The sequence below is a fragment of the Ascaphus truei genome, chromosome 4 (assembly GCF_040206685.1).
Source record: "Ascaphus truei isolate aAscTru1 chromosome 4, aAscTru1.hap1, whole genome shotgun sequence".
In the NCBI taxonomy this organism is placed as follows: domain Eukaryota; kingdom Metazoa; phylum Chordata; class Amphibia; order Anura; family Ascaphidae; genus Ascaphus; species Ascaphus truei.
Window position 1 is genome coordinate 57511890 of NC_134486.1, and position 11890 is coordinate 57523779.

The following is an 11890-nucleotide window of genomic DNA, read 5'->3' on the forward strand; positions in this document are numbered from 1 at the left end:
TTAATACCAGTGAGAACACTTACATGTGAAGTGAAACGTGGTAATCCAGGGACCATACTGAGAAAATACCTAGAAAAGGGAGGAGTTAGTCTCCCACAAGTTGCTTATATATGGACTTGCAGGCAATTAGGCCAATTATATTTACACCTTAATAGTGGGGCCCCCATAGGAGCGTGCAGCTAAGAATTAATATCGGCCTAACAGAAATGCAAAACAAATATATGATCACCTGCGCTCCATCCATGTAAGGAGCATGCAGCTAGGTGAAAAAATTGGCCATACAATCACTAGTGAAGGAACAATAATTCTGACACACAGATTTTTCTCAAAGTAACTTCACTTTTAATAGCCTCACTATATAATACAGGTGTAGTACAGCCTTGTTCTTTGAATATCTTGCCCAGTTCACACAGCGCTTTTCTGTGAAGTTCCTATTGAACATTGGAGCTATAGCTATTATACTTTCTCTAACACACCACACCCACACCCTAAAAACAGTCCCAGCCAATCAGGTTGATTTGTTATGCGATGTCAGCGATTATTCCTTGCAGTGTCAGCATACAAACTTGTAGATGTTGCCCATAAAATTAACCTCCATTATTTATCTGTGCCATGATCAGGAGGATACTCCTTGCATAATCCCTGGACCAAGATTTTATCTCAACATGTTATCTTTGAAAGGCACATTGTATATCTCCTGGGCCTCTCCTGCTTAGGCCGCGCTTACAGTGCCGGCGACGTCGCCCGAAAACAAATGCATTGTCGCCGCTGCGTGCACTTATAGTAAGCGCGACGTGGAGACGCGATTTTTCTTTTTAAGCCGGCAATATTTGATTTTTATGGGGCTGTTGCCTCATGTGACAGCCCCTGAACCAATCAATGGCCTGGTTGCCCGCACTATACGTGCGGCCTTATCTTGAAGAATCCTGTAGCATGACTTCTCCTTTTCTTGCAAGAGAAACAGCAGAAATGTCAAGAATACAAAGTTGCCAATAGATTTAGCAGAAATTTGTCACATGGATCCAATCCTGTATTACAGACAGACATATTTCTTACATAGTGGAATTAACTACAGATCATAGCTATGGCTTTAAAGAGGAACCCCCACATTTGGGGGGTGTGGGGGAGCATGTCTGAACCCAATCTTCTAAAGCTGATGTTATTTCTGGGAGAAACCCCTGAACACAAATATTGAACGATTGTCCTCTTCCAGTATGGCTTCTGTACAGCTTCCATTTTAAATTCCTTCGCATACTAGTTTGTGGACAGGTTGAGGTTCTGGATAGTAGTTGCTGCATTGAATAAGACAGAAAAGAGAGTTTCTTAAGGGCATGCAAGCATATTATTCCCAATGAGTGGTAGCCTTGATCTTGAAATGGTGCAGAAAAGGAAGGCCGCCTTTTTTTTGTTTATTGGTTTTTGAAACCGGTTATTTTTTTTAATGTTTTGAACAATTTTATAATGCAGAGTTAATTTGATTGTGGTAAAAAAACAAACAGTTAAGGTTTCTGCGCTCGTGCTGTCGTTAAAAGTTGATTAGAAATAATCAGTTTGCAGCTGCACGTGTGGAACCACTCCTCCAAAAAGCTCCTATAATTATGAACTCCCAAAACGACAAATCAATGCACACAGAGCGCACCATGGATTAGATAGAGAATGAGTGGCTCAGTGAGTAAAGACACTGCCTCTGGGAAACCTGGTTCAATTCCCGGTGTCGGCTCCTTGTGACCCTGGGCAAGTCACTTTATCTCCCTGTGCCCCAGGCACCAAAAACATACATTGTAAGCTCCACGGGGCAGGGACCTGTGCCTGCAAAAATGTCTCTAAAGCGCTACGTAAAACTAGCAGCGCTATACAAGAACATATTATTATTATTATTAGAATATTTTAATACAATAAATATCTTGTCCAAAGACCACAAAAAATATCACAAATTATATACACGATACAATAATAAACTAAAAAACCATAAAACACTTAACATGAAATATAATAAGACAATCCCACACAGGTGGGGGGAAAAACCAAAGTTACTCAAAAAACAGTCACAGTGAGTTCTATGGAAAACTTGATATATAAACACAAGGGGAATGGATACTAGCCACAAGCGGCAGAGTGTTGCCTGTGTGAACGCGAAAAAAGTCCGGACAGCGCGATCACCCTGCAGATCTCTCCTCCGCTAGCACTTCCTCGCAGCTCCCTTCCAGCCAATGTGTGAATGCGCAGAGCAACCATCCGTGACCTCGACACGTTTTGGCAACTACGTGCTTCGTCAGGAGTTCACGTTAAGTGACGTCGCACGTAGTTGTCAGGTCTTTTTTCTGACTTGTTTCGCGTTCACACAGACAACCCGCTGCTGCTTGTGGTTAGTATCCATTCCCCTCATTGTGTTTATATATCAAGTTTTCCATAGAACTCTCACTGTGACTGTTTTTTGAGTAAACTTTGGTATTCACGTGCCCTGTCGTTGTGCTTCTAATAGAGCTAACTTTGGGGTTTTCCCCCACCTGTGTGAGATTGTCTTATATTTCATGTAAAGTGTTATGGTATATTAGTTTATTATTGTATCGTGTATATCCTTTATTGTGATATTTTTTGTTGTCTTCGGACCAGATATTTATTGCATTAAAATATTATTTTATATCAAATCCGTGGTGCGCTCTGCGTGCATAGTTTTCTTTTAATTTGATTGTGATGTAATGAGATCCCAGTTTGCATAGCTCTTGGACTTTGGCATGTTTCAGCAGTATATTCCCTAACATTGCAACCTGCATTTTTTTGCTCTATGCAGAACTTTTTTGATATGGACTGTTTGGTTTGGTTTTATTACCCAGTGTCAGTGCAGAAATCAAAACTGCTCTTTTTGTCAGATGTACAATGTAGTCTAGATATTTGTAAAAAATTTTTTAACAGTGTTATTTTTATCTGCTGAAAAACATACCTTTCTAGTTGCCAGTGTTTCTGCTCCCATTCAGGAAATAAAAATGGGCGCTAAATGGGCATTGGTCCCTCGGGCCAATGGAAGCCACATCGAGGGATGATGTTACGGCTTCCTATTCGATGACACAAGTAGCCATCCTTAGGATTTCTAGGAAATGTAACTAAAATGGCTAAAACTAAAGTATCTCAGGGGGTCTCCGTAGCCAACTATAATTAGCTCAATAGTCTACACCCTGCCCCTCCCTCCCTCCAGGCTATAAATGAAACCAGACATTGCTGCTTTCAAGTTCTACATTGCATTTTAAGGCACAATTAAGTTTTTAATTAAGTGACCCAAACATGGCAAATTCAAAGCTTTTGCAATGACGAGTGTCAATTTTATGATTTGTAGATCTGATTTTACATTTGCCAGTTTATTCTCCTGTCTTATAAAACGGTACACATAATTATATAAATCCCTACTCTTTGGCTGTGTAACATATTTTTTTTTTCTTTGCTCATTTCTAGGTAAATTGATCAATGGATAAAGTTGGAAAGATGTGGAACACTTTCAAATACCGGTGTCAGAATCTCTTCAGTCATGAGGAAGATGGGAGCCAAAATGACATTGTAGATGTTAATGCCAACAGGTGTTTAAGTGGGAGTGATAAAAATGTCGCTGATCAGACTTCCATGCAATCAATTAGCCCTCTGCAAGAGAACATTTCCTCTGACTTGAGCTTGAGTCCCTGCAATAGTTTGAGCAGGAGAAATCAAAATTGTGTTACTGAAATGCCTCAACTTGTTGAGATTAGCATTGAAAAGGACAGTGATTTGGGTCGGAGTGCAGCAACCCGCCTAGCTCGCAGAGACTCGTACACTCGTCATGCACCGTGGGGGGGAAAGAAAAAACATTCTTGCTCCACGAAAACTCAAGACTCTCTTGATCCTGATAAAAAAATCAATAGGACGAGGAGTGGCCTACAACGGAGAGAGAGAAGATATGGTGTAAGTTTAGTCCATGACATGGAAACTGTGTCCAGTAGGGCTGTAGGCAGTCGCAGTTTACGGCAGCGGTTAAATGAGACTGTTGGCTTGTGTTTTCCAATTAGAACATATAACAGGCCGTCAAAACCCCTCTTTTCTAATAAGCGGAAGATTCATCTCTCTGAGCTAATGCTTGAAAAATGTCCTTTCCCTGTTGGATCGGACCTGGCCCAAAAATGGCATCTGATTAAACAGCACACAGCACCTGTCAGCCCACATTCAAGTATTTTGGATACATTTGATCAATCTTTGATTTCTACTGAAGATGAAGAAGATAGATTACGTGAGAGACGTAGACTTAGTATTGAAGAAGGTGTAGACCCTCCCCCAAATGCCCAAATCCATACATTTGAAGCTACAGCACAAGTCAACCCTGTATATAAGCTTGGACCAAAATTAGCACCTGGCATGGCTGACATGTCTGGGGACAGTAGTGCAGTGTCACAAGGTGGGTGTGAGTCTGAAGAAGATACCACAACTCTCTGTTTGCAGTCACGAAGACAGAAGCAACGTCAGGTATCAGGAGACAGCCATACTCAAACGAATAGACAGGGGGCCTGGAAAGTGCATACTCAGATTGATTATATTCACTGCCTTGTACCTGACTTGATCGAAATAACAAGCAACCCCTGTTACTGGGGTGTCATGGACCGTTATGAGGCAGAAGCTCTCTTAGAAGGCAGGCCAGAAGGCACATTTTTGCTCAGGGACTCTGCACAAGAGGACTACCTATTCTCTGTGAGCTTCCGTCGTTACAGTCGATCTTTGCATGCTCGCATTGAGCAGTGGAATCATAATTTCAGTTTTGATGCTCATGACCCATGTGTGTTTCACTCATCTACTGTTACAGGGCTTTTAGAACATTATAAAGATCCTAGCTCTTGCATGTTTTTCGAACCTTTGCTTACTGTACCCTTAAATAGAACTTTTCCTTTCAGTCTACAGTATATCTGCCGGGCAGTAATCTGCAGGTCTACCACATATGATGGCATTGATGTACTCCCTCTACCATCCATGTTACAAGACTTCCTTAAGGAATATCATTATAAACAAAAAGTCAGAGTGCGATGGTTGGAAAGGGAACCCATTAAGTCAAAATAAAAAGGAAATGCATTGGTGTTCTCCTGTTCCTTACCGTCTAATACTTAACCTCATAGACTTAGCATATGCTTTGTGTATCAGTTTAGAAAGCACATGTATTTAGAGTTACTACAGTATCACTCTTCAAGCTTTAAGTGTTTGAATAAATGATATGCTGCCTGTAAGGAAGAAAATTGTGCAGTGTCTGGAAACAATGTGCAGAACATTAAACTGCATGTTCTCATGAATGCCTACACTAAAATATTGTACTAATGATTGCATTTCTTTCCTTTTTTAAATCTGTAGTGGCAAATGAAGTACTAGGAGGGGCTTTTTTTTTAATCACAAAACATATACACAAATGTGCAGTAGATTTCAAGTACTTGTTGAATGCAAATGTTTGCGTATAACTTGAGTGTTTCTCCCATAACATAGAAAGTCCCAGATTTCCTACAAGTGGCACTAGGTAAACTGTTCATGTCTCACAGTAACCCCGTTGAGTATGAATTTGCATTTTTATGAAGCTGAAATTGCTAGGATCCGGTTATGTCTGAGTAATTAGCAATATGAGTTATTTCGTTAAATATTAAGAAAATCAAGCTATTCAATTGGTGCTTTAAGCTCAGTTGATTTGAATAACTGATTTTGAAGGTGAACGTTTTGTAAAGGATTTTATATAAAGATTTAATCAATTGGTATTTTCAGTTAATAAATTATTGCCAGAAACTGGTAATTTAAAATAGATTTGTTGTAAAATGTGGGTTTTATGTTGCAATAAGCCGGTCAATTTACACCATCAGGATTGGCCTTACAGGTGACTAGCAAAATTGTTTATTTCCATTTATGTCCATTTTTGAGTGACTATGAGAAATGTGGGCTAATGCAAGAAATCTGTGTGTAATTATGCTTTAAACACAAGTGAATGTGGTGAGCTCTGAAACTCCACTTTTTTACTTTTCACTTTTCCATGTTCTCCATTTTTTATTTGACACACAGTGACCGAATTTACACTTTTTGCTACATGCCGACAAATAGTTTGAATTTTGGAGAGAAATATCACTCAGTGTTCTTATTTTTTTTTTTTTTGCCTGTAGTTTCAAGTAATATGATGGGGCAATGTGCTGAGGCCACAAATCTACTATGTGAGACTGAACTTAATACGGAAAACATTTCTCCCAGTTAAAACATACCCTCCGATGACTGACAAAGTTGCCAAAAATTGTTGTAGGTTACCAAACACAATTGGTCTTCCAACTAATATACAGTATATGGGTTATAGTGCTTTAGTATTTGGTTATAAAAACATGTCCTCGCGTTGGCATGATATACAGATTTCTTGCAATAGTTGAGATTTTGGCTGTGCTTTTTTTACACACCCACTAAGAATGACCCTGACTTTTTTTTTTTTTTCCCCAGTTCTACCTGATAAAATATTTAGGGTGGATCTGTCTTTCACCTTATGAAAAATCTGAAACCTAATTCCATAGGTTTTTAAAGTACTGTACATTATTTGTAATTGTAAATATTTTTTAAGACTGCATTAGCACTTTAATATTGAACCCCTTCAATTCTGAATGGGGTTAATATTGTACTCTGCTACTGTCTGAAAAGAGGCAAAGATGTACAATCAGGAGTAGCTTTGGACAGTATTGAAAATGCTCTCTGGTGGAGCATTCTAAAATGTTAATGTTGAGTTTTATTCATGTATGTTTTTGTCTGAGCATGGGTGCTACCTCGTTCCTTAACCAACTGCTACAAGATATTCATACCTGCATCCTTCTATGGATTTTACAGGAAGAGGTAGTGAACCCTTTAACTGCAATTCTAAGACCTTACATCTATATGCATAACTACTCCCTACTGTAAGTGTTTCTGCTTCCTGTGCCTTGTATAATTTTGTTTTAATTTTATTCCCTTAAATGCGATGTCTATTGTTCTCATGTATGGGCTTTGCTGTAGAAGTCTGCACGATTGCGATAACCGACCTCTTTCTTTAATGAGATTTCAGACGACTAAGATAATTAATGAATGCAGAAGTTGTGTATGGTTCTAACCAATGCCTATACCTGTTCTTTTCTCATTTCATTGCTCACAACAGACAGTTTTACAGCTGTAAAGCCATTTCACTAAACCATTTGAAAAGCTTACCTGATTATGAAGAGATGTGTATTTTTTCCCAATGATCTGGAACTTCAGAAAATGTGAGATCAAAAGGAAACGGTGATGAATTTATTCAGTACTGGTTAAACTTGAAATGCTATGCTCTGTACTGCATTGCAGGTACCTTTTTTTTTTTTGTGCTGAAGGGGTTACATTTTCAATCCTGGTGGCTGTTTATATTGAATTACACATACATTGTGGGCATTTGCAGAATTGTAATTATTAAGCAACCATCCCAGAAGTGAGATCGTCTGAAGATGATTAAATATGGCAATAATGCTGTGACTGGAAATGGCATTAACACAACATGATATAAACTACCATACATGGGATTTTTACATTTGTTTGTCTCTTCTATTTTAGAACAAGTGACTGACTTAAAGCAGCAACCCCATCCCCCAATTTTATTTTTTATTGGCTTGCCTAAACCAGGGAGAAGGAGGGGTTATGTTCTTCTCTGACGACCACCTGCTTCCCAAGATATTTGTCATTATTGTGTGTTTGACACAAAACTACAATGATGGTCATAAATATAAAGTCAAACGGCCACCTACCGAAGGCGTTGCAATTTACTATTGGCCACCAGTGCGAGCCCTGACATTGCAGCCATTTTGTCTCCAATGGACAGGAATAGCTGCTTGTCTAACGGAAGTCGTGGGGTCACCTGAGGGTTCACGCTGTCTAAAAAAATAAAATAAACGGCAGTCCATGCTGCTCGAGCTCAAGTTCTGTAATCTAGATATGTAATATGTTACCCCCAAACCAGAAGTTATTTGGGTTGTCCAGACATACCATGTCTCTTGCTCTTAAGATCTATTGCTGGCTCATCCCAATTTATTTTTTTCAAGGCTTTATAGTACTGAAGAGTCTCATGTACATTGCAATCTTATGGTCATCATAGATTAGGCCTGCACAACTCCAGTCTTCGAGGGCCGCAAACAGGCCAGGTTTTCAGGATATCTCTACTTCAGCATGGACAACAGTCATACTGAGCCACTTATTGAGCCAGCTGTGCTGAAGGGATAGCCTGAAAACCTGACCTGTTTGCGGCCCCCGAGGACTGGAGTTGTGCAGGCCTGTCATAGATCATGTATAAAGCTTGTCATGCACATTTTCACTGGAGTGAAACGGTTAAAATCTGTTTGACCAAGAATCCAGCAACAGCATTGCTACTTAATTTGCAAATCCACAATATAAATATAAACTGTCCAAAGCTTCCAATTTCTACCAAAGTGTAGTCTGTTTTTTTGTTTATTACATTACCCGTGCGTGCTGGGAGCCACAATCACGTTTAAGGTCCCCTAATGGGTAATTTTCCCATTCATTCATATACCAAAGTATTTTAAGCTTACTAGGGCGTTATATGCAATTGTGCTGGAACAATGATATTTAAGTGTGCACTTTAATTGCCATGATACAAAAGTGGAACATTGACATTATGGAGATCATACAGTTTTAAGGGAAATGGTCTGGGTTTTTTTCTTTCTAAATATGCAGCCTCCCTGATTACTAACCCCTTCACTAACACACTGCAATGTATGATATATAAGTAACTGTTAGGAGGTTGATTGCTGAAAATGTTAGATATAGGTCTCAACGCTTCATTTATCATGGATTATAAAGATTTGAGTATTTGTAATGGAAGTATATGTGAACATGTAAATACTTCTAAGATTTAGATAAACATGTATACGTGCTAGTATCAAATGTGTACAGTATGTTCCGATATTGTGAGTGTACAGTACATAGAAACATTTAAGTTCAAAGTATAAAGAGTGCTATATGTAAATGTAGCTGCTTACAAAAAAAAAATAATAATAATAAAAGAAATTCACCAGCATGAAATTGCACCAGATCTGTATACTTTGTGTCTATGCATTTATTCCAGTGAAATTGCCACACTTTGACATATTAGTGTGCTGGTGTGAAGCCCCACCCACGTTTGTCCCAAAACAGGGAACGGTCTTTCCTTTGTTTCATTTGGCTGCCAGACATGTGACCTCTATAGTAAATGTTTACGCCTTCATTAATTGCTGTTTGCAGTGTTGAGGAGCTGTCCATTTCAAATTGCTAGTAAAGACTGCTCACATGTTTTTGTTTTCTTTTTTTCTTTTCCTCTTTAATTGTTAGGCAGACTCTTCTCTGATTATGCTAAATGGGAAATAGCTCTCTATTTTGGTCTTGTGTTTTTTTTTTTTTTTTTTTAATTCTTGAACTGTTCTTTTAGAAAAGTTAGACTGCTTAGAAGTTGATATTAACTGCATTACATGTTGTGCTATGAAAAAATAGCATTAGTTTCCAAATTCTTTGAAATTACATTGGTTAAATAGTTGTATAGTATTGGCTTAAATATTTGGAAAATGACTGACCAGCTACAAATTGACACATTTGTCTTCACTTTATAGCCAATATCCGTCAAAGAAAGTAAAGTACTAAACTCAATATGTTTGTGAAAAACATTCCTAAATGCACAAAACAAGGCATTTTGTTCCTTTATCATTTTTTTAATTAAACGTTAAAACCAAGCTTCTCCTCAAGCTTGTGAATCTCTCCACCATTTGGGTTCCAGTTGACATTAAACCGTGAGATGCAATCATGATTAACGGAGGTCTTTCAAAGTAGTTGTTGCATTTGAGGAGACCTACAATTGGACAACTTTCACAAGTTCAAAATAATTTTCCTTTCTCCCTATAAGTTCATTGCAAAAAATGTACAGGGGAACATCCAATAAGCAACTATTAAATTCAATAAATTAGGTTCTAGTATCCAAGTTAAAGCAATCTCCTTATCAACGATATAGGCAGGCAGTGTCATATTCCTATGAAATCAAAAAATAATTAATCACAATAACCGGTGGACACCGACCGGTGATGTAGGCCATACATTTTTGAACACTTCCTGAAAATATTCCATGTGCTTCAATACACTGAACAGAATTTCACTGGAGAGAAATTAGTGCAAAACATATAGTCCTAATCTCCAGATCAGCAAAAAAAAGCATGACAGTGCAACAAACTGGAATGTAACTTGTCAATCTTTTTATAAGTAGGAGCAACTGAGAGCATAATAGGTTTTGAAGCGCTATAATTACCACTGCTCTTTCACTGCATACTTACTATCTTCCAATGACCCAAGTATCCCCTGATTTAATATGGCCCTGTTCAAGGTCACTGCTAATCTACCAAAGCCAACATAGTAGTTCTGTAAAGTAGGAGGCAGAATCTAAACTTTAACCATATTTGGCGATTTAAAAAAAATCCCACTCTTTTGATTTGTGGAAGTTAAACTTGTGTGTGCCTTTTGTTGTTTGTCTTTATAAACTCCACTCTCTCATGGGGTCCTCATGATCTTGTGGGATGCTAGTTTTACCGTTTCATGTCACACTTCCTTCCCACCCACCCCCTGCTTATGATTGGTCTCTCACCTGATGGAACTGGTACAAAGAACAGCAATGCCCTCCACTGCTAGATAGGCCTACCGGCCCTTCAAGCTGTAAAGAACTATAGGAATGTCATTCATTTTCCTTAGTTTATACTTAAAATTGAATGTAATTATTTGGTTCACAAGCACAAGATATCTTTACCAAGTGATTGGTGAATATAAATGGTTAGGTGTTAAATTACTGGGCCAGAATGTTGTTTTAATAGACCATGTGTATATATATTTCTAGAAATTGCTAGGTGTTGGAAGATGATTCTAATTCAAAGCATTAGGATATAGGAATGTACAATGGGTCTCTACTTCTATGACTTTGTGATCCTCCTTATTGCTCCCCTGAACATGGTAAAAGTAATGTACCTTTTTCAAAGGGCATGCTAAATGGCAGCTGTTTTTAAATTGCATTTCTTGGTTACAATCTGATTTTGCGTTCTTTTCATAATACAATTATGTGAACTGTCTCATCTGTTACAAACAGAAAATACGTTAGACCTGGCACCATCACAAAGTTGATGCTTCCAATGCCTTATACAGAACATTGGTGCAATTTCTGTCATTTATTGCTTATTTTGCAATGCAAATGTTAAAGTACAATTTTACTCTTACACCAAGTTACATGTTTCACTTCTAATCTTAACATTTTTTTTTGTTGACAATATAAAAGTAATAATTTGATCTAATTTTTTTTCTTCCTTGTACAATCTTTTCAGTTTTGTTAAACATGTCCACTTTTTTCAGTTTTTATAGTGAAACCTGGTGAATATCATATAGCTCTGAAGTTAACTTTTTAGAGAGGTCACAATTTATTTTACTCAAAAGCTGACATTCTTGGTGCTTATCCATTATCCTGTCTTAAATCTTAATAAATATCTAATTCTGTACCTGTTTCTAGTTGTTTTGTGTGTTCTTGTTATCAAACAATTTTTCTTGCATCTTTTTAGAAAGCTATGGACCTATAGAAAGTTGACGCCCCACTCACCACCCACAGTAGAAATACTGAGTAGGGTGGGATTAAAAATAAATGCCATTTCTTTTACTTTCAAAGCTAAAATATTTCTGGGAACAGAGCACTCGCCAACCAGCACAAAATGTGTACCATCCATACCATCTAGGAAATAAAACAAAAAACAAAAGGATGAGCCGAAACGTTGAGCAATTATGTTCATGTTTTGCAGATCGGGGTGTTTTGCAGATCGGGGTGCTTTCCCCCCCCCCCCCCCCTTCCCCATTTATTTCTATATTGCAA

General features: G+C 38.1%; 1 protein-coding gene across 3 annotated transcripts in view; it reads left to right on the top strand.

The window, feature by feature from the left end:
* Positions 1-11531, top strand: part of SOCS5 (suppressor of cytokine signaling 5) — a 35858-nt gene extending 24327 nt beyond the window's left edge. For all 3 annotated transcript variants that reach the window (XM_075595813.1, XM_075595815.1, XM_075595814.1), the window contains one exon: positions 3448-11531. In XM_075595813.1, coding sequence (XP_075451928.1) covers positions 3460-5067 — 1608 coding nt within the window. In that variant the 5' untranslated portion in view covers positions 3448-3459 and the 3' untranslated portion in view covers positions 5068-11531. The remainder of the gene's footprint in view (positions 1-3447) is intronic.
* The last annotated feature ends 359 nt before the right edge of the window (positions 11532-11890 follow it).